Source organism: Hemitrygon akajei, chromosome 21 (genome assembly GCF_048418815.1).
Source record: "Hemitrygon akajei chromosome 21, sHemAka1.3, whole genome shotgun sequence".
Taxonomy (NCBI): Eukaryota; Metazoa; Chordata; class Chondrichthyes; order Myliobatiformes; family Dasyatidae; genus Hemitrygon; species Hemitrygon akajei.
Window position 1 is genome coordinate 18,347,660 of NC_133144.1, and position 23,831 is coordinate 18,371,490.

At 40.4% G+C, this 23,831-nt stretch overlaps 1 protein-coding gene across 2 annotated transcripts in view; it reads right to left on the bottom strand.

Moving 5' to 3' along the window:
- Positions 1-23,831, bottom strand: part of slc12a1 (solute carrier family 12 member 1) — a 150,801-nt gene that overhangs the window by 84,681 nt on the left and 42,289 nt on the right. For both annotated transcript variants that reach the window (XM_073024915.1, XM_073024914.1), the window contains exons 5-11: positions 13,656-13,795; positions 12,378-12,488; positions 12,127-12,238; positions 11,904-12,031; positions 11,718-11,802; positions 10,335-10,486; positions 6,861-6,968 (exon numbers count right to left, since the gene is read on the bottom strand). In XM_073024915.1, the coding sequence (XP_072881016.1) occupies positions 6,861-6,968; positions 10,335-10,486; positions 11,718-11,802; positions 11,904-12,031; positions 12,127-12,238; positions 12,378-12,488; positions 13,656-13,795 (836 nt within the window). The remainder of the gene's footprint in view (positions 1-6,860; positions 6,969-10,334; positions 10,487-11,717; positions 11,803-11,903; positions 12,032-12,126; positions 12,239-12,377; positions 12,489-13,655; positions 13,796-23,831) is intronic.

Genomic DNA, 23,831 nt, shown 5'->3' on the forward strand with positions numbered 1-23,831 from the left:
GAGATAAATCCCAAGGCCAATGCCTCCTTGATGCATTCTTCCATGGCCACCATCAGGACAAAAGGGAAAGAGCCAGCCCCAAGGAGAAGCAGAACCAGGTAAGAGGTCAATCACAGTCATATGCTGGTGTAGAGGCAGTGAAGTGGCCTTCTTCTTACTGAAGATCTCAAGAAGGTCAGCATATTCAGCTGGAATATCAAACAGGTTCACACTAGCAGTTGGCTCAGGAGAGGATAAGCTGAAAGGGGCTTGCTCTGGACCAAGACAGATAGACAGGTATGCCAGTTGCCTATCTTGGAGCTCCTTTAGATTCTAATTAATTAGTGGTTGTGTTGGGAGAGCCAGGGAGTGCTAAGTGCTAGCAGCAGTTCAGGTGAATCAATAAGATAGAAGGAGAGCTGTTCCCTATGGTTGCCTCTAGCACAAGTTGGAGGAAACTGTGGAAAGGCAGATCTTGCCAGTGCCTAGAGACCAACCATCCAGAGCCTTGATATCAATATTCTGTCCCAACAATTCAGTTGAAGCTCTCCACCTTTCAGCCTGAGAGATATCCATGAGGCTCCCAGATGCCCCAGGGCCAATAAATGTCAGGAACCTGCGGGTCTGGGACCCACATGGCAGAGAAGCTGGAAGCATTAGTCGATTAGGGAAAGATGCTTACAGGGAGATTCAACCCTTCAGAATTCCCCTTCTTACTGACAGGACTCCTCTTTTACTGAGTGCTTGGGAACATGATGCCTGGAAGTGCCCTGGATTGCCACAGTACATGCAGGATTCTGTTCTGCACCGACCTCATTCCTCTTGAGGTAGGTGCAGGCATCCTACCTGCATGGCATCAATACTGAACTGACCTCGCTGGGCTTGGAAAATTAGCTCACACTAGATAAAGATTCTGCAGTCACATGGGTCACCTAAGTATCTGCCTGGTGGAGGAATTCTCAAATCAAGACCGGAAGCAGCTAAAGGAATTGAGGCATTATTGGCAGAGGTTGATGAGACTGCAATTGAGGTGGATGAGTTGGTGCCAGTGCTGGAAGTGGGGCTGAATGGTGGCAGTGAGGATGCCACCTGATTCTGGCTGTCTGTTGTGAGATGCTGAACTGTCATTGCAAGTGCTGACTCCTGTTCTTCCAGCTTAAACTGTGCTTGCAAGGAGCCATTTCTGCCAACCCAGCTTCTATTGACCAACTTCTCCTCCACTTGACCAACAGAATTCAAGGCTGATTTCAGCTGTTCTCTCTCTGCTGGGTCCATTTTGGTGATCAAGTCTTGCTGACAGGAGTTGAGTGATGGGGCCCAGAACACAGGGAGAGACATGGACACAGAATTAACAGTACACTGAGTTTTAAAAAGAACTGTTCAGAACAAAGAAATTAATGCTAGGCCAACAGGGCCACTAACTAAAAACTCTCAAACTAACTAAAAACTATCGCCGTCACTGTGGCTTGAAAGCAGTAATCTGGAGCTAATTTAATACTGTTCCTTTAACAAAGTCTATCTAAATCACCAATCATCTTTCCCAGAACGTGGACTAAGCCAAGAGGGAGTGTTGTTGTCGTTGTGCTTCGATCACGACTTGACAAGACTGAAATAGGAAGAGTTAAATACAAGTACAAAAAGAAAGCTTAATTGGCTGGAACGTGTGAATTCTCATGTGTTGTGATTGCCATCTTCTTTAAGCTGCCCAGCTGCAAGTGTGTTTAGGCTCAACAGCAGTGTCTGCATATGTTCAGAATAGTGCCAGAGCAAAGGTAATAAGGTATATCATACTCAATAGTACCATAATTGCTCTGAGAACAAAGAAGGTGGCCAAATGAACCACTTGGCATCAACTTACATACCACCTACATCTTAAACCCATCACTCCTACTGGAGCATAGGCCACCTATAGTACCTCAGAGTTCTCTATCTTGGGCAGTCTTTCAACTAGCCTCCAGGTGTAACCCATCTTCTTGGTGTATTCTTGCTCTTGCAGGAATGAGACCCGTGCACTGTTTTATGGGATGAGATTGCTAGTCCCATGCCCAACCCTCTCCTTTAGCAGCTGGGCTTGGGATGGTCCATGGCAGAGTTGCATACCACTTGTGGAGACTGAATGGGCTAGTGTAATTTTACAATGTTGCTAAAAACTTCTCAAACACCTAGAGACTAGAGTCTGAACTGAGAGAATTTATCCACAGATTAGTCAAGCAATAGCCTGATATTACTGAGCTCAGGATCAGATCTTCCTGTCAATGAGCCGGACTCCTCTACTGCTCTCCCAGATGTATCCTGTCCCACCAACAAGCAGAGGTGGTGACATACTAGTATTCTGATAGAAGGGAATAACCCTTAATTTCCATGTCTCATGGCATCAAGAGAAATCTGGCAAGGAGTTTACTCTCTGTCCCACAGTCTACCTTCAGCTGATGTAACAGTGCTTCCTGATATTGAACAATGCAGCTAAGGCAACAAACGTAATCTAGATAGGGAATTTCAATGCCCATTACAAAGAATGGTTTGATAAAAACAACCACAACCAAGTCCTGAAGGGCACAACTGCCAGACTGGCACTGTGGCAGGCAATGAATATATCAACACAAACCAAGCTTATTTGGCCTCTTCTCCATCTATCAATAACAGCACTAATAGAAGTGACCACTGTATAAATCTTCGAGGAAAAATGCCTTCTTTATACAGAAGATACCTTTCTTTGTGTTGCATGGCACTAAATGAGATAGACTAGACAGATCTGCATCCATTGAGGCACTGGACCATGAGAAGCAGCCAACACATCCACCACATTGAGATCTCTTAGCCTTTCACATAACCAAGCTAAAGGACGGAGAATGAAGAGCACGGCAGAAGCAGCACCAGAATACCTAAATAAGATACTAATTCAGTGCAGTTCAAACACATACATGCTAAGCAGTAAAATCACATGTATTTGTCCTCTGAGCTTAGAGATTACAACTGAAGGATCCAATTAAAGTTTCACATCTCATCTAGCTGCAAAGTGGTGGATAATTATATGGTCATTTGAAGGAAGCACAAAAACAAACTTGTCCTCAACACTGAAAATGTGCAGCATGTAAATTCAGAATTACATTCAGAAGTCTAAATGACTGATCGATCATCTTCCACTGAGATCCTTAACAAAGTCAGACTTTGGCCAATGATATCAAGAAACAACCGAGAGTACCACATAAAACAAATGTTGTAAGCATGCAGGTACATCAGGCAGTGAAGAAAGCTAATGGCATGTTGGCCTTCATAACAAGGGGAGTTGAGCAAAGTGGTCCTTCTGCAGCTGTACAGGGCCCTGGTGAGACCCCACCTGGAGTATTGTGTGCAGTTTGGTCTCCAAATTTGAGGACATTCTTGCTAATGAGGGAGTGCAGCGTAGGTTCACGAGGTTAATTCCCGGAATGGCAGGACTGTCATATGTTGAAAGATTGGAGCGACTGGGCTTGTATACACTGGAATTTAGAAGGATGAGAGGGGATCTGATTGAAACATACAAGATTATTAAGGAATTGGACACGCTAGAGTCAGGAAACATGCTCTCGATGTTGGGGGAGTCCAAAACCAGAGTTCCTAGTTTAAGAATAAGGGGTAGGCCATTTAGAAAAGTGTTGAGGAAAAGCTTTTTCACCCAGAAAGTTGTGGATCTGTGGAATGTTCTGCCTCAGAAGGCAGTGGAGGCCGATTCTCTGGATGCTTTCAAGAAAGAGTTAGATAGAGCTCTTATAGATAGCGGGGTCAAGGGATATGGGGAGAGGGCAGGAACGGGGTACTGATTGTGTATGATCAGCCATGATCACAGTGAATGGCGGTGCTGGCTCAAAGGGCTGAATGGCCTACTCCTGCACCTATTGTCTATTAAATGCTTCAGGATATGATGACATTCAGCTATAAAACTTAAGACTTGTACCCCAGAAGGAAGTGCACTTCTTGCCAAGCTACTTCATTGAATTACAACATTGCCATAATCCAAACACCGGGAAAAATTGTGAAGCTATGTCCTGTTTAGAAAAGGCAGCACAAAAATAATTATCACTAAATCAGTCTACACTTAAATAATCTCTTGAGTGATACTCCATCTACTGCTCTAAACATCCACTGCCTCTACTACCAGCATACAATTTGGGTGTAGCATATACAGAATACATGTAATTACCTATGATATGTGGCAAAACCTCAAGCTCTACTATCTAGAAAGACGAGAGTTTCAGATGCATTGGAACATCATTAACTGCATTTTCCTTTGCAATTCATGCTTAACTCCCCCACCCCCAACTTGGAATTATATTGTGCTCTTTTAATACCCAAGGTCTAAAGCTAGCATTCCTTGATCATTTAGTCTGAATCCTGGAGTACATTCAGAGGAACTACAATAGTTCAAGGCAGCAAGCAGCTCATTACTATTTTCTCCAGGGCAATAAACACCGTCCTTGCTCAAATCTCAAACAATAAAACAATAGAAATTTGAAGATGTACATTGTTTTAATTTGGTTGCACCAAAAGTTGATTATTAGACTAGTCTTAATAACACAATCAATTTTGCCAAACATTAAAACCAAAAATTCCAAACTAAAAAAAACAAATTCAAGTCTTAAATATATCAAGAATCGCTCATCCTAACACAGAACGCTAGTAGCTAAGATCACCACATATCTTCCTCCACTCCAAGTCATTCCTCTCCTATCTGTTCTTCAAACCCTTCTTCAGAACTTGTTTGACTGAGCTCTTCCAGCATTGGTTTTGTTCCACCTCATATTATCAAACTAACACTTCATATATTCCTTTCATGGCTTCCTCTCTAACATACAGGAAAGGAGCATATGAGGTGTTACACACGAGGAAATCTGCAGATGCTGGAAATTCGAGCAACACACTCAAAATGCTGGTGGAACACAGCAGGTCAGGCAGCATCTATAGGGAGAAGCGCTGTTGACGTTTCAGGCCCAGACCCTTCGTCAGGACACAAACATTAAAACCAAAATGAGATGCTAATTGAGTGCAGTTCAAACACATACATGTCCTGATGAAGGGTCTTGGCCCGAAATGTCGACAGCGCTTCTCCCTATAGATGCTGCCTGACCTGCTGTGTTTCACCAGCATTTTGTATACGAGGTGTTAACTTGATAATACAATGTGGAACAAAAACAAAAGGTTCTTTTCTTTCCATTCCCTGTTATGGGAATATACCTAGAAAATTCCTGTCATTGAGTAAACTTTGCTGCCACTTCTGCTGCTTTCCAGGAGCTTTTTAATTTTTTTAAACCAGTTTCATTTAGGAATTTGTCAAATGCCTTGTTAAAACCCCTGTAAAATGACACCTCATGTTCTACCCTTATACACACTCCTCAAAAAATTGAACAAAGATTACTTTGTGAACTGACAATACAAATATTTTGTAATAAACCTCAAGTTATAAGGTTAGGCAATCATTCATTGATGTGGACTTGCAAACTGGATGCAAGGAGACTGTCAGCATGCTCTCCTGTCTGGTAAACTATGTTAGTATTAAGGACTGTAGTGTGTAAAGAGCCATTTAGTTTCTCTTGATGAAATACTTCGCAGACTCCTTATTAAAATCATCTCCTATTAGGAAACCTTCAAATCAATTCTGTGGGAGATGAAGCTGTATTGTCAAGTACAGGTATGTCTCTGGTAGTCTCCTTCCTCCTGCTGCACTTCAGACTCTGCCTAAAGACCTTCAAGACCCATTATCTCTTTTGTCCTTCTCTAGTACCAGTTACAGTCTGTCACAATTATGCAGCATGCATTAGAGAGTGAACATAGAACAGTACACATGCCTTTACATGGTCTATGTCCCTCCATTCTGTCTGTACATGTGCCTGTACAACTGCCTCTTAAAACACTGCTTCTACCACACCCCCTGGAAATCTGTTCTATGTCACAACCACTTCATGTGCAAAAACTCGACTCACATCTCCTTTAAATTTGTCTCCTCTCACCTCAAATACTACACTTTAGCATTTAATGATTCCATCCTGGTAAATCCACCCTCTTTTTGCCTCTCAATTTTATATACTTTTATCAGGCCAATCCTCATCCTCCAATGCCCCAAAGGAAACAATCCAAGTTTGACCAACCTCTCCTTACAAATAATGCTCTAATCCAAACAACATCCTGGTGAACCTCTTCTGCATTCTCTCCAAAGCCTCCACTTCCTTCCTGTAACGAGGCACCCAGAAATGTATATAATACTACTAATACTGTATAACCTAACCAATATTTATCCAAGGGCAACTTGACTTCCTGACTTTTATACTCAATTTACTTACTGGTGAATACCACTCTATTCACTTGTGTTGATATTTTCCGTAAGCTATGGACTTGCATCCTAAGATCCCTTTGTATAACAATGTTCCTCAGAGTCCTATCATTGGTTGACAAGATGTTGATTAAATCAAATACAAATTATTAAGAGGAAACCAGGAATCTTTGTACACTACTTATCAGAAAATCACTCTGATAAAAAGACTACGATTGCCTTCACATGAGACAATGCTAACACCTGCACAATTGTTTTCAGATGAAAAATCAGAGCCGTCATAGAAGGCAAATCTCAATTCCAGCATCCAATTGCTTCATTTTTAAACTAGCAGTAAATTTCTTACATTTTACAAATGTGAAACAAGCACCCCAATTTGTATTGTTTGCTGGTAAATACTTAATGAATAAGTTAACACGTTTCTATTATAATTGAAAATGTTATCTGCTCTAACAATTCCATGCTATAAAAATTTTATGTCAATTTAATACAAATTTACATGTTCAGACAAGTGTTAATAAATGTGATAAAATGGTTTATATTATAACATTTATAACAGAAAATTAACTTTTCTTACCTGAAAAATCTTGGGTGCACTGACTAAAGAGGCCAGGGCAGAAGAAAGAGTAGCTGAAAAGATTCCAGCTGTGATGAGGGGTCCAAATCCAGACACCATGCTCATAACCTACAAAACATGTTACCGTAACTGCTGTTATATGCCAGTTCCTGGTATTCTGATTGTCCCAAGCCAGCCCCTTTATGCACTTCATGAAAGAGATTCAACATTACAGCACTGGTACCTGGAATACCACTTTGGGCATTAAACTCTGGATAATTCTTTCCAATGGTGTTTTATTTTGGCGCTCATTTCTGGGTCTCTTTTGGCTTGAAATTTTACAGCAAACAGAGGCACAGAAATTGGCTCTGAATAGGAAGTCTGCTCTTCATTTTCTTGGTGTCATTGATGCATGTTTGTATATATGTGAAAGGGAATACATGCTTTGGGGATGTCAATCATTTTCACATTCTGCATAAAAATGTGTTTTTTCAAGTCCCATACTTCTATTGAAATGAATTTCTCAGAGTACTATCCAGTTAAGAATTGCTCATCAGGATCAAGATTGCTCACCATATACAGTGGTATTCAAAAGTTTGGGCACCCTGGTCAAAATTTCTGTTACTGCTAAGCAAGTAAAAGATGACCTGATTTCCAAAAGACATAAAGTTAAAGATGACACATTTCTTTAATATTTTAAGCTAATTACTTTTTTATTTCCATCTTTTACAGTTTCAAAATAACAAAAAAGGAAAAGGACCCGAAGCAAAAGTTTGGGCACCCTGCATGGTCAGTACTTCGTAACACCCCCTTTGCCAAGTATCACAGCTTGTAAATGCTTTTTCTAGCCAGCTAAGTCTTTCAATTCTTGTTTGGGGGATTTTCACCCATTCTTCCTTGCAAAAGGCTTCTAGTTCTGTGAGATTATTGGGCCGCCTGGCATGCACTGCTTTTTTGAGGTCAGGGGACTGTGAGGTGCCATGGCAAAACCTTCAGCTTGTGCCTCTTCAGGTAGTCCATTGTAGATTTTGAGGTATTTAGGATCATTATCCTGTTGTAGAAGCCTTTTTTACAGATGGTATGATGTTTGCTTCCAGAAATTGCTGCTATTTAATTGAATTAATTCTTCCCTCTACCAGTGAAATGTTCCCCGTGCCACTGGTTGCAACACAAGTCCAAAGCACGATCGATCCACCCCCATGCTTAACAGTTGGAGAGGTGTTCTTTTCATGAAATTCTGCACTGTTTTTTCTCCAAACGTACCTTTGCTCATTGCAGCCAAAAAGTTCTATTTTAACTTCATCAATCCATAGGACTTGTTTCCAAAATGCATCAGGCTTGTTTAGATGTTTCTTTGCAAACTTCTGATGCTGAATTTTGTGGTGAGGACGCAGGAAAGCTTTTCTTCTGATGACTCTTCTATGAAGATCATATTTGTGCAGGTGTCGCTGCACAGTAGAACAGTGCAACACCATTCCAGAGTCTATTAAATCTTCCTGAAGGTCTTTTGCAGTCAAACAGGGGTTTTGATTTGCTTTTCTAGCAATCCTACAAGTAGTTCTCTCCAAAGGTTTTCTTGGTCTTCCAGACCTCAACTTGACCTCCACCGTTCCTGTTAACTGCCATTTCTTAATTACATTACGAACTGAGGAAACTGGCTACCTGAAAACGCTTTGCTATCTTCTTATAGCCTCCTCCTGCTTTGTGGGCATCATTTATTTTAATTTTCAGAGTGCTAGGCAGCTGCTTAGAGGAGCCCATTGCATGCTGATTGTTGGGACAAGGTTTAAGGAGTCAGGGTATTTCTAAAGCTTTGAAATTTGCATCATCTGGCCTTTCCTAACGATGACTGTGAACAAGCCATAGCCCTAGCAAGCTAATTAAGGTCTGAGACCTTGGTAAAAGTTATCTGAGAGCTCAAATCTCTTGGGGGTGCCCAAACTTTTGCATGGTGCTCCTTTTCTTCACTGTACAAAACAAGAATAATACATTAACCTTGCTTAAAATGTTGAAAAGAATGCGTCATCTTTAACTTTATGACTTTTGGAGATCAGTTCATCTTCTACTCAACTATTCAGAGTAACAGAAATTTTGACCAGAGATGCCCAAACTTTTGCATGCCACTATATTTCATGTACTCAGTGCACAGATATAGACTTATGGAACCTGCCAGTGGTATCCTGTACTTTAATCAATTTTACATCTCAAATCCATTCCACAAGAATCAAAAATATGTTACACAAATTTCCATGATATTGTTTTTGAAATCATTTTTATTTACATTTTTAAATTCCTTTAATTGAAATGTGGAAGAGGTTAAAGTTATTGCAGTAGCTTGCTAAACACCAATTTCAAGTTTGTTAATCTCTTTCATTACAAGCTAGATGAGTGAGGTCTTCAGTTGTCAGAAATTGAACAGCAGCACATTTTGTCCTGATGTGTGAACATAACAAAACTCTATTCATCGTTTTTTTTAAAAAGTTAAGCCATCTACTTGATATCTAAAAATATTTAAAATTTCAGTTAAATAAGAGTTATATTGGTGGGCTGGTGGGGTCTGGACTATATACACACATATTCTGTGTCGAATTTTTTTTTATCTATTCCATGTGTGTTTGTTGACTTGTATATGCAAGGACTGGGTATGAAGCCTTGGTGTGTTTCTTTTGGGGGGAGATGGGGGCACGTCTGGACTCTTTTATTCCATAATTGTGTTCTTGATGTGACTGTTGGTAACGTGCTTTAGCACCTTGACCCCAGTAGTAACACTGTCTTATTTGGCTGTATTCATGTATCGTTGAATGATAATTAAACTTGAATTGAATTTACATGGATTGGATTTCATATATATGAAAAAGATGTTGATCATTATTATACAGTACTCCATTTCTCACACACAGATTGTAGATGACCTGGATCTAAGGAAAGGGGAGACTGCCTTTTGAAATCGCCGGTGAGATCGCTCTGCTACAGAGAGGAAGAATGTGGCCCAGGTTTTCTGCATTTTGGATGTGGACTTGGACTGGACTCCCCTCACCCCTCCCCACCAGTCTTTTAGTTTTTCTGTATTCTGTGTTTTTCACTCGATCTTTTTCTATCTTTTATGTGCGGGGGAGGACAATTTGGGGGTTGATGTGTCTGTTCCGTTCTGTTCATTTTTTTGTGCAGGGAGTGAGACTTGGTGGTTAACGATCATGCTGCCTTTCTTTTCTTTCTTGGTTTCATAACCATCTGGAGAAGAAGAATTTCAGAGTTGTATACTTTGATAATAAATTAACCTTTGAATTGTTTACATGTTCACAAGTAACACAATCCTGAGTTGGAAATACCTTGCTTTCAAATACATCAAAATACTTGACCTCCCTACTCAATAGCACCATAAACCTGCAATATCTCAAAATGATCCATTATCACTTTCAAATAACAGTTAAAGATGGAGAATAAATGCTAAGTTTCCCAGTAATGTTCCCAGTCTGTGAATAAAAAATGAACTACCTGGAAGTTATTCATTAAACCAAAATTGCATGTCTGTGTGTTACAGATAGAGAAATCATATCCCAGTTTACAGGCTGCTGAACCATTGCAGTTTGTAGTGGAACTTAAGGTATCATTCACACCTCCAGTGGCATCACGCACAACTGTGGCACCTAAAAATGGGTACAAACACAAGAAATAAGGTGTGATTGTATAAAATATGCAAATAAAACTTTCAAATAGCTACGCAAGCCTAGATTTTTTTTAGTTCAAAAGACACATTAAAGGTGGTGTGTATGGCAGGTTAATGAATGATAATTTTGCAAAGTTACCATTGATTCCTACTGTGCACAAGACCCAAGTTAACACTTGCAGTACAACTGGCCTTGATATTTAGCATACTCATGTCTTTCTCCCATAACTCACCCTTCACAGAGGGTAATCTGCTGTTGGTTCTGAGGGGAGTGTCAGGTAACATTCAAAGAGTTGTTTGGAAAGGCAAGTTTATTTTTCACGAAAAGTGCACCTTCCTAAATCCAGTTTCCAGTGTTAAGATTTAGCGGGAAGGAACCTACTTAAAAAGGTCAATTTAAATTTACTCTAAAGCACACCTCTATCTGTTGTTTGTATCTATAGCATCAGCTTGGACCATGTTCCTAATGTGGCTTGAATCCATAAACTGACTTAAATCTGCCAACACTGAACCAAGGCTGAGAACAGATGAAAGGGAGGCAATATCAATCTGGACTATGACTTTTAGTTGGGAATTACTTTTTTAAATCTTCATGTAGAATCACAGAAAATGCCAATATTCATAGTCCACAGTACTGCAATTTGAGCTAGCAGCAGGTGATAATGAAGGAGCAGATGCCCTCCTGGCTATTATATTTCCAGAAAAGTCATGCATTTAATTTTCTGAAGACTTTAATGCTTGTATCCATAATATTTGCTGGAGGCCATGCTCAATGACTTTCCAACTATAGCTGTTAGCTGGGATGGAAACAGTAAAGTCTTTCATCTAATTTGACAATGCATTTACCTCTGCCTAGCATAACATGCAACCCTTTCCATCTCTGCAAATTTGGGACCAAAAGTACTCATCAGTTGTCGCAAAGAAAAAACAATCCATCTCATAATTAAGTTATGACACAAGCATTGTATAATTTTTAAAAATTAAAATAGCCTTGTAATTTAGTGTTTTAAATTCAAATGTACAAAATCTGGGCATGATCTTTTCTCCCATACTTCTCAGCCTACAATTTTCCATTCCTAACATGAATATTCCATGATGACTACTAATGCGGAGTACAAAACGTAGTCATAATGCATTCAGTATGCTTCTCAGTTTCTATATTCTTGTGGTCAAGTTTTAAACAATTAATATTCAAAAGAAATTGATCTTACCTACACAGATGGCAACAGCAATATAAGTTGAAGAAGTTATGAAGATAGCTAACATTGTTCCTTTAGGGATGGCTTTTTGAGGATCCTAAAGTACAATATTTTGAGTCACAAAGCATTGCTTAATCATTTTAAATTATCTTTAATTTTCAAAAGTCATTAGTATTTCATTACTCATTAGGAACACACCTTTAGATCACCTGAGATGTTGGCACCAGCAAGAATACCGGTAGCAGCTGGGAAAAAGATGGCAAAAACAGAGAAGAAACCTTCTCCATCCCTAAAAGATGGTCCAAAATTCTCTGCAAATATGTCAGCTGTACAGGTTTAAGAAAAGTTAAGAAACTTAAGTCCAGTGTTCAACTTTTAAAATTCACCAAAATGTGTTCTTTATAATACAATAAAAGCTTGCCTTGGTAGTTAAAGAAACCTTTGCCTTTTTTCCCAGTATTAGTTGGTATAACAGTTCCAATAAAGAAGTTACAAATTCCAATTAGAAGAATTACCAGAAGAATAACTTGAGCCTGTTAAAACAAATGTAGTTGATTAGTTCTGTATTAATGCCAGACTTATTAACACAGCAAACTGAACTGACTAAGGTATCACTTTACCTAAATATTACGACACCTTATAAAAAATCTGAAATATCTGAAAACACCTTACCTTGGTCTCCCATTCCATGCCAGCTACAGTTATTCCAAGTAGTATTACTACTGTAATGCAACCTATTATTCGGATATCACTGATTGGATCTACCATGAGTGCATTATTTTCCTGCAAAAAAAAAATAAATTCATTATTGGGAAATGATATTTAGAAGAACATTCCAATATACAGGCAGTCACTGAGTTACGAATGTCTGACTTACGGACAACTCATACTTACGAACCGAGGAAGGAGAACGCTGTCCGCCATTTTAAGCCGGATCACGACAGCGTCTGCCATTTTAAGTCGGATCGTGACGCCATCCACCATTTTAAGTCATTGTCGTTGTCACTGTGTTGAGTGTTTAACTTTGTATTTGGCTTAAATTTTTCTTAGTAAGATTCACCCTGACCCTGCACCCCCCCCCCCCCCCACCCGTTCCGGTCGGCTGGTGGCACAGTCAGATCAGCACCAGGCTAGAGAACGCAGGCTCCCGAGTTCGATTTAGTGACAGACCAGTCCCGTGCCTGGTTGATTATCGATCCAGTGACTCCCGTACCATCCGTGCCGGGTTGATGTCGAGCTCGCAACTCGACCTCCTAAGAAAAACGCTGCCACCTCCAGTTTAAATTCCCACGCCGAATATTGTGGAGGATCTGATATCCAACCCAGCACAGCCCCCACTTGTCCCATTTATCCTGTCTCAGTGCGGTGCAGTTTAGCACCCTGGGAAATCATTGCTATGGTCCTTAGGACCTAGCGGACCTAGGAAGATGGCTCAGGTCGGGACCTGCCGCCCGCAGCGTTTCTGCTCCATTGACGGGAAGCGATTGCGATTGAAAATAAAGTGGAAATAATAAAGCGTCTGGAAAGAGGTGAAATGCCATCGGTCATCAGAAAAGTGTTAGGCTACAGTCGGTCAACGATCAGAACAATTTTAAAGGATAATGGATAAAGTGAGAATAATGGAGCATATGAAACGCCCTGCCCCGATGAAAGCTACAATTATTACTAAGCAACGCAGTGGTTTAATTATTGGAATACATACGTCTCTTAAGTGTTTTATATGCATAGAAAGGTAAAATATATACTAAGACAAACATTTGACTAACTGACGCTAAATAATACCGGATGTACTTGTTCCGACTTACATACAAATCCGACTTAAAGACGGACTCAGGAACGGAACTCATACGTAACCCGGGGATTGCCTGTATAAGCAAATGTGGCACTTTTTGTAAATGAGTATTTAAATATGAAATCGGCATTTAGTGTCAAATACAAAACATACATTACCTTCAGAATATCCACCACAGTTTCTGCAAATCCAACGACATACATGGCCACAGCTACAGCATTAGCAAAGGAGAAGATTAAGCCTATCGATCCACCAAATTCTGGTCCCAAACTTCTGGAAATGAGATAGTATGCACCACCTGTTTCAATCGGAATATAATTAATTTAAACTGGAACTAAAATGCCATAACAGACTGCATCTAGATTATAATCATCTTCCAGTTACATGAGTACATGTCTTCAGTACTAGCCTCAAAAGGCGAACAGCAGATTCACCAGAACCTTCATCACAAGCATGTTTTGAGATACCGAGAAAACCAGGACACACAAAGAAATCATGCATCCCATGGAGACCTTGCAATCGCCACATAATCACCAGGATTGAATCTGAGACAACGAAGCTATATGGCAACCAACTGTTGTATCACTCGAGTTGTATAATTTTTCCAAAACAAAAGATTAGAGAAGTTTGATTGAGATTATCAGGATCTTTAAAGGAATAAATTGGGTGTGGAGGCTCTTAATCTAGCCAATGTTGGGCATTGAAACAGCAACATACTTATAAACAGTTAGGCCATTCAGAAAAGTTAGACTATATTTCAAAACAGAGGGTAGCGGAAGTCTGAAACTGCTAATGCTTTCACCAATATCCCCCCCAAAGAAAAGCTAAGAAAGCTAAATAATAGTTCAGTAATGGAGATCGATTGGTTTTTGCTAGTCAGGGAATGCAGAGCTATGACGAACTTTCTCAGTGAAATTCAATCTGTACTACACATGGGCATTGATCTTACATCATATTACATCACATAGCACAGTGGCTAAGATACATTCACTGGAACAGACAGAAAACCACAAAGCATACATCTGGCTGCTGCTTATCAATTACAGTTCAATGTTCAGTACCATCATTCCCTTCCCCACCCCTCCCTCCACTATAATAATCAGCAAACTTCAACACCTGGGCTTCTGTATCTCCCTCAACTTCCTTATTGGGAGACCACAATCAGTCAGGATCAGAAATTATACCTCTTCTTTGCCTGCAATCAACGCAGTTGCACCTCAAAAATGCAGTTTTAGCCATTGTTGCTCTCTCTATATTTACGACAGTATGGCGAAGCACTGCTCAAACGCTATTGATAAATCTGCCAGTGACACCACTGATGTCAGAACAATCTCAAATAGTGATAAGGAGGAATGGAGGAGTGAGAAAGATCGATTGATTTAGCAGTGTTTCAACAATAACCTTACATTCAACAACAGCAAGTACAAATAATTGATTGTGGATCCCAGAAAGGGGAAGTCAGAAGAACACACCAGTCTTCACTGGGAGGTCAGCGGTGGAAAGAGTGAGCAGTTTCAAATTCCTGGGCATCAACATATTGGAGGATCCATGCTGGGCCCAACACATTGATGCAATCGTGAAAGCACACAAGCAGCTCTACTTCATTAAGAGTTTGATTAAAACTCTTACAAATTTCTCTAGTTGTTCAGTATTCTGTCTGGTTGCATACAGTCTTGTACAAAGGCTCCAATGTACAGAATTGCAAGAGGTTGTAGAGGGTTGTGCCCCTCTAATTACTACTATCAGGGAGGTGGTAAAGGAACCCGAAGAGCCATATCAACATCTTCCCCTCCACCAGATTTCAGAATTTTATGAACACTACCTTGTTTTGTTTTGCACTTATTGTAATTTCTGGTCATTTCATGACATTGCAGCATATAGCTGCTGCAAAACAACAAATTTCACATCATACATGTCAGTGTTCATAAATCTAATTCTGATCCTTTAGGATCTCTGTGTTGCTGGAAAGGCCGGCATTGATTACCCATTCCCAATGTCTTCAAGAAGGTGGTGGTGTGCCACCTTCTTTTGCTACTGCATTCTTTGTTTTATTATTGTTCATTGAGATAGAGCGTGGAATAGGCTCTTTCAACCCTTCAAGCCACAATGCCCAGCAATCCTTGATTTAATCCAGCCTAATCATGGGACAATTTACAATGGCCAATTAACCAGCAATCCTTGACTAAATCCAGCCTAATCATGGGATAATTTACAATGGCCAATTAACCAGCAATCCTTGATTTAATCCAGCCTAATCACAGAACAATTTACAATGGCCAATTAACCTACCAACCGGTATATCTTTGGACTGTGGGAGGAAACCAGAGCACCTAGAGGAAACCTATGCGATCATGGGGAAAACTCCTTATTGGCAGCAGTGGGAATTCAACTTGGATCATCTGTACTGTAAACTGTTGTGCTAACATTATGCTACCATGCGCCTTGGTACTCATGATACAGATTCCCCACAGTGCTCCTTCCACTTCAAAGATACAGTCAAAATAATGATGAAGGAATAGGAATACATTTCCAAGACAGGATAGCGTGCAACTTGAAGGGAAAGCTGTAAATCGTGTCTTGTGATCCCATACACCCAAGACCTTTGTTCTCCTTGGTGATAGAGGTCAGGAATTTGAAAGATGCTGTAGGCCTAGTTAGGTAACTGCACTGCACCTTGTAGATGATACACGTCGTAGCCACTCAGCACTGGTAGTAAAAGGATTAAATGTTTATGGTTAATTGATGAATGATGCAAAGGTTCTGCAGTTGCACTGCAGGTGGATAGTCACAGAACCTAAGCAGGCCTTTTGCCACATCAAATATCGACCCAAACTCATCTCCATTTTCCAGCAGCTTCACAACCTTTATGCTGTGTGATTTAAAGCTCAACATATTGCTTGAAAAAAAAAAAAAAGAGTATGTTGCCTGTAACTGGATCCTTGACTTCCTCATCAGTCAGTGCAGGTCGGAAATAACATCTTCCTGCTGACAAATCAACACAGGTGCACTTTTAAAGATGAGTGCTTACCCTGCTGCTCCACTCGCTCTACATTCATGACTGTGGCTAGGCACAGCTCAAACACATTTATAAACTTGCTTATGATACAACTGTTGTTAGCAGAATCCCAGATAGTTATGAGGAGGCCTAGATGAGTGAGATAATTGGCTGGTTGAGAGGAATCATAACAACAGCCTTGTCAGTAACACCAAGGAATTAATGGTGGACTTCAGGAAGGGGAAAGCAGGAGAACACAGCAGTTGTCAATGAGAGGTCTGCAATGGTGAGTCAAGGGTAAGCAGTTTTAAGTTCCTGGCACATCTCTGAAGATCTATTTTGGGCCTAACATATTGATGCAAATATGTAGAAGGTATGTCAGCAGCTATATTCAGGAGTTTGATGAAATTTGGTATGTCTCCAAAGACTCTAGTAAATTTCTGCAGATGTACCAAGGAGAACATGCTGACTGGTTACATCACCATCTGGCACCACTGCATAGGATTGGAAAAAGCTGCAGAGGGTTATAAACTCAGCCAGTTCCATCACAGGCACTAGTCCCCTCACCATCAAGGACACTTTCCAAAGGTGATGCCTCAGGAAGGCGGCATCCAGGACAACCTCTTCTCATTACTACCATCAGGAAGGAGGTATAGAAGCCTGAAGATACACACTTAACATTTTAGAAACAGTCATTAGATTTCTAAAGGTCATTGAACCAATAAACTATTTTATTCTTTTTGCATTTATTTTAGTATATATTGTAATTTACAGTAATTCCTATGTATTACATTGTACTGCTGCTAGAAAACAACAGATTTCATGACATACTGTATGTCATTGATCCCAATTCTGAGAAGGCATTATGACTACAGGACTTGAGTGTAATTTTGCTTGCGAACAAGATTACTGGGGGGAAATCCTTAAGGACAGTTTTAAAATTATTTAGAAACATATGGCTTAATTACAGGGAGTGCAAGATTTTACAGACATTATCAACATGAACTGAAATAATATTGAATGCTTAGTAGATTGTGAAAGGAGAGGATCATGTAAGAGAAACTGTAAGAACACATAGGCATCACAGGCCCCCTTCAATTTTTCTCCTCTCACCTTAACTCATGTCCTTTATTTTTAAATATATTTTTTCAGGTCCTTCCCACCCAACAAGCCTGTGCCACCCAATTAAACCCACGTGACCAAATAACCTTCCAACCGTACCTCTTTGTGGGAAGAAACCAGGGCACCTGGAGGAAATGTACATAGCACAGGGAGAATATACAAACTCCTTACAGACAGCAGCAGGAATTGAACCCAGATTGCTGGTGCTGTAAGAGTGTTATGCTAACCACAACATTGCCTTATTGTTGCCTTGTTCCTTCCCCTGGAAGGAAAGAGCCTGGGTACATTCACCCAATCTATGCCATTTGTGACCTTAAAGTTTCAAGGAATAAAGTCCTAGCTTACCCAACCTCCCCCAATAACTCACACCCTGGAGAGAAGACAACATTATCATGAATCTTCTTTACACTTTTTCCAGATTAATGACGACCTTCTTATGGCAGGGTGACCAAAACTGGACACAATATTCCAAGTGCAGCATCACCAACATCTTGTACAACTCCAAGATAACATGCCAATGGTCTTACAGCAAACAGCATAGATTTGTGGAATTTGTGTTTAATTAACCTAAATGAACCAAGAGCTGTTGAGGTTGACATGTCTGGTACAACTTACATAGATGTTAGCAAGATTTTAGTAGGATCCATACCTAATATTGGTCAATAACCAGGGTAAAGACTTTGGCTTCATCCTAGGTGGCCAAGATACAGGGCTATGGGTGCTTTTGTGCCAGGCAGGCCAACTAAAGCAAGGGTTTGCAGGACCAAAATAACTGTTTGCAAGAGATGCAAAAAACAAATGATTGATAGCCAAGAAGAAATCTGCAGAGTACAGGAAAATCAATGGAGAGGTCAAAAATAGAAAATAAATGCGGAAAAAAGTTTCAGGCTAAAGAGCTTTCATCAGATCAAGATGGCCAAGATAGTGTCAGTGATCGGTGACAACTTTGTGGACTGCAGAAAATTGGACCAAAATTCCTCTTAAATATACTTCTTTTGAATTACCTTCACTGCAATCTGCAGCATGCAACTTTCCTCCAAACAATGGACTTTTAAATTTCCTCAACAATCTTTAGATCTCATGATCGACTGAAGAACCCAGACCAGTCAGACAGGGCGCCTTTAAGGCTCATCACTATGGCCAAAAGCATGGCAAAGTGAGGTGGTATGTGTTTTATGGTTAATTCTCACTGGTGCTCTGACATGACAGTTCTGTTGAACTCATTATGCCCTAACTTGGAACACTCAATGGTCAAATGCCGTCCATTTTACTTACCCCAGTCCTGACTGCAGTGTATAAACCACCAGCAGCCAATTGTAGCCATGTAGTTACAATGCTGCATGATGCTGTCTCCAAACAAGAAACAGCCCATCCCAACGCATTTCAAATTACAGTTAGAGACTTCAACCATGTTTGAAGAAAACCCTGCCCAATTATCACTAGCATACAACTTGTAGTACCAGAGGGCCCAACATACTAGACCCTTGCTATTCTAAGATAAGGAATGCCTATCGTTCCTTGACCAGAATGCATTTTGGTAAATCAGATGACCTCGCTATCCTCCTCCTACCTGCATAGAGGCAGAGCCTAAAAAGCAAGGATCCAGAGATTATGACAACTAAGAGGTGGTCACGAGAGGCAGAGGAGCGATTACGAAGCTGCTTTGAGTTGGTGGACTGGGCCATATTCAAGTACACATCTAGATCTAAATAAATACACCATGGTTAAACAGACATTACTAAAACAGTTGTAGATGAGTATGTTCCCACTAAATCATTCAGAGTCTTCCCTGATCAGAAGCCCTGCATAAACCATGAGATCCAAAATTTGCTGAGGGCCAGATCAGAGGCAATCAAGTCTGGTGACCAAGAAAGCTACAAGAGGTGTGGGTGTGATATCAGGAAAGCCATCGAACAGCCAAAGCAGAGATTCCACACCAAACTTGAAACAACAGGGAAGCTTAACAGCTCCACTGCTATCACCTCTTATAAAGTTAAATCAAGCACTGTGTGAGACAGCAGAGCTTTGTTTCCAGATGAATTCAATGCCTTCTATGCTCGCTAGTTCTGTCAGAACATGGAAAACCCATCACGAACTCCCACATCCCCCAGTGATCCCAGTCTCTGAAGCTGACATGCGAGCTCCCTTCAGGAGGGTGAATCCATGCATCTGGACTGGATGGGGTACCTGACCATGTACTAAAGACCTGTGCTGACCAACTGGCTGGTGTGTTCACTGAGATCTTCAATCTCCTGCTTTAGCAGTGTGTGGTCCCCACCTGCTTTAATCAGGCTTCCATTATACCAGTGCCCTAGAAGTGCATGGTGATCTACCTCAATGACTATCGCCCAGCAGCACTTACATCCACAGTGCAGAAGTGTTTTGAGAGGTTGGTGATGAAACATATCAGCTCCTGCCTGAGAGACAACTTGGATCCACTCCAATTTACAGATACCATCTCATTAGCTCGTCACTCAATTCTGGAATATCTGGAGAGCAAAGACGCATACATCAGGATGCGCTTTATTTATTACAGCTCAGCATTCAATACCATAATTTCCTCAAAACTAATCAATAGTCTTCAAGATCTTGGCTTCAATACCTCCTTGTGCAATTGGATCCTGGGTTTTCTTACTTGTAGATCCCAGTCAGTTTGGCTTGGCAATAACATCTCCCCAATCTCCATCAACATAACTGCACCAAAGGGGTGTGTTATGTTACTTCTGTTTAAACATACCGTGGGTTAACAGTAAAGAATCATATTCTGGAAGAATTAGAGAACTTTTATTTACAGTAATAAACAAACACGTCTTAACTCGGCCACATGCTGGAACATTCTGGCAATCCCACGCATGCTCAGTGCTCTGTCCAATCATGTACTGGCACATCACTGCACATGATATCACATCTTCCTTTCCTTAAAGAAAAACAATTAACAACATTAATCAAAACACATCTATATTAGATAACTGAAACTCTGAAGTTGGCTCTTTAAAGTCTTTGCAATTCTTTCTTAACACCGCTCCCTCCTCTGTTTGGACCATGCATGATCTGGTCTGTGTCCATGTGTTCATTTTATCTTGTATCATCACTTTGTCTCCTTGCCCTTCAGACAAACGTCTCCTTAAATCAGTCAATTCACATTCCACTTCCATTTGTAATGAAATTCGAATCTTCTTTTTTTCCATCTAATTCATTCATTAACTGTGTAATCTCTTTTTTATGCTGAGGCTTCATCATTTCAATAATATTTCTCAATTCCTTCACTTGTGCTTTCACTTCTTCCTTATACTGTGCCCACTGTGAGCGTTCTTGCTCTAGACGGTGATGAAACTGAATTTCATATTCTTTCAGTGCCCCTCCTCGGATTGCAAGACCCCGCAGCGGATAGTGAGGTCAGCTGAGATCATCAGGGGTCTCTCTTCCCACCATTACACTTACACCACACGATGCATCCGCAAACAGCATTACGACGGACCCCACGCACCCCTCATACAAACTCTTCTCCCTTCTGCCATCTGGGAAAAGGCACTGAAGCATTCAGGCTCTCACGACCAGACTATGTAACAGTTCCTTTCCCCCAAGCCGTCAGACTCCTCAATACCCAGAGTCTGGTCTGACACCAACTTACTGCACTCTATTGTGCTTATTGTCGTGTGTATTACGTATTGTAATGCCTGCACTGTTTTGTGCACTTTATGCAGTCCTGAGTAGGTCTGTAGTCTAGTGTAGTTTTAGGTAGTTCAGTGTAGTTTTTGTATTGTTTCATGTAGCATCATGATCCTGAAAAACATTGTCTTGTTTTTACTGTGTACTGTACCGGCAGTTACGCTCAAGATGACAATAAAAAGTGACTTGACTTGACATTATTGCTTGCATTGAAGCAACCTCCACCTGCCATTGCTTTTTCATATCGTCAACTGCCTCCTGTCTGGTTGTCTCAGACACTGTAGCTACTGCTTTTGTATTCTCCAGGTCAGCATTAGCCTCCATGAGCTGGACCTGCAGTTGAGTTACATCACCTTCTGCCGACTGTAATGCAACATTCTGTCGCTTCAGTTCTGCATCACTATCCAAGACTAAAACTCTTTTCACCAAATTAAGTCTTTCACAGGCAGATAAACCCAGAATTGACTGTACATTTTTTGGCACGACTACAATTAAAGGCATATGCACAATATTTTTGTGTGATACCTTTGCCACGCATGTTCCTTTAACTGGAATGTCTGCACCTGAATACCCCAGTCACTTTTATATTTGTCTGATGTAACTTTGGGCTTGGCATTAAATTTGGATTCTGCAAGAACATTTACTTGCGCTCCAGTATTCAGTTTAAATAGAATATTGTTTTGATTCACTTGAAACAGAATAGTCCAGCTATTCTTACTTTATTTTCACAAAGCACATCTATATTAAATTCCTCACATTCATCTTCAAGCAAAGCACTTACTTGTTTCATTTTATTTTCCTTCTTTTTACTTTTACAACAGCGTGAAAAATGATTAATCTTACCACAGCCATTGCAAATTTTGCCACATGTGGGACACTGATTTGGACGATGTTCCCGCACACAGCATTCACATGACTTTTTTCCTTTCAAATGCTGTCTTGCTCTGTCTGTTTTGTTGACACATTATTATATTTCTTGATATATTTGCGCTTTTTTTTTGCAGCGTTTACATGGCAGTTTTTGACAAGAAGCTCTTCAGCCTACAACGTCACGGTCTCAGAAGCTTTGCACAGCGCCAAAGCTTTTTTGAAATTTAAATCTTGCTCTCTCAGCAGCCTTTCTCTCACAGCATCATCTCGAATGCCACAAACAAGTCTATCTTTAACAAGAGAGTCCATGAGCAATCCAAACTCGCATGTTCTACTACATTTTCTTAACTCAGTAACATACTGATCAATCGTTTCAACAGCTCTCTGCGCACATGAAGAATTTATATTGCTCATACGTTAAATTACACTTGGGTATACAAAATAATTCAAATCTGTCCATTATTGACTTTAAATTGAAATTATCTCCAACTTCAAAGACAAAATTATTATATACCTCTACTGCATTATTCCTGATTACATGTAGCAAAAGCGCAGTTTTGGTTTTTTTTCTTGATTTTTCTTCATAATCGATCGCTGGTAAGTACAGTTCAAACTGTTGCTTGAATATCCTCCAATTCTCAGCTACATTGCCAGTCAGCTGAAGTTTTGGTGGGGGTCATAAACCTTCCATTTTACCATTTACAGCTTGAACTTTTTTCGATTGTGTTCGATTCTCTGGTATTATTCTTCCAGAACCGTTTCTGACACCATGTTAAGTTACTTCTATTTAAATGAACCATGGGTTAACAGTAAAGAATCATATTCTGGAAGAATTAGAGAACTTTTATTTACAGTAATAAACAAACATGTCTTAACTCAGCCACGTGCTGGAACATTCTGGTAATCCCACGCATGCTCAGTGCTCTGTCCAATCATGTACTGGCACATCATTGCATGTGATATCACCACAAGGTGTGTGCTTAGACCCCTGCTCTATTTGCTTTATATCTATAAGTGCGTGGCCAAGTACAGCTCCAATGCCAACTCAAGTTTTCTGATGACACCACTGTTCTGGGCCAAATCAAAAGTGGTGATGAGTTAGCATACAGGAAGGAGATTGAGTTATGACACCACTCACCCAAATTTTCAAAGTCAGTAAGACAAAGAAACTGATTATAGACTTTTGAAGAGAGAAGCAAGAGGTCCAAGAGTCAGTCCTCAGAGGATCAGAGGCACAGAGGGTTAGGAACTTAAATTTGCTAGGTGTTACTATTTCCAAGGATGTGTCATGGACCCAGGACTTATGTGCAACTGCGAAGAAAGTACGGCACCAATGCGTTTGAATGGAAAATCCTACAAAAGGTAGTGGATTTGGCCTAGTACGTCATGGATAAAGCCTGCACAACCATTTAGTACATCTACATGAATCATAGGAAAGTAGCATTCATCAGGGATCCTTGCCATCCAGGTCATGCTCTCTCCTCATTGCTGCCATCAGGTAGAAGGTACAAGAGCCTCAGGACTCGCACCATGAAGTTCAAGAACAGTTACTACCCCTCAACCATCAGGGTCTTGAATAAAAGAGGATAGCTATACTCAGTTGCCTCATCATTGAAATTTTCCTTCAACCGATCTCACATTAAGGACTCATTATTAAATATTCTCATTATTTATTGCT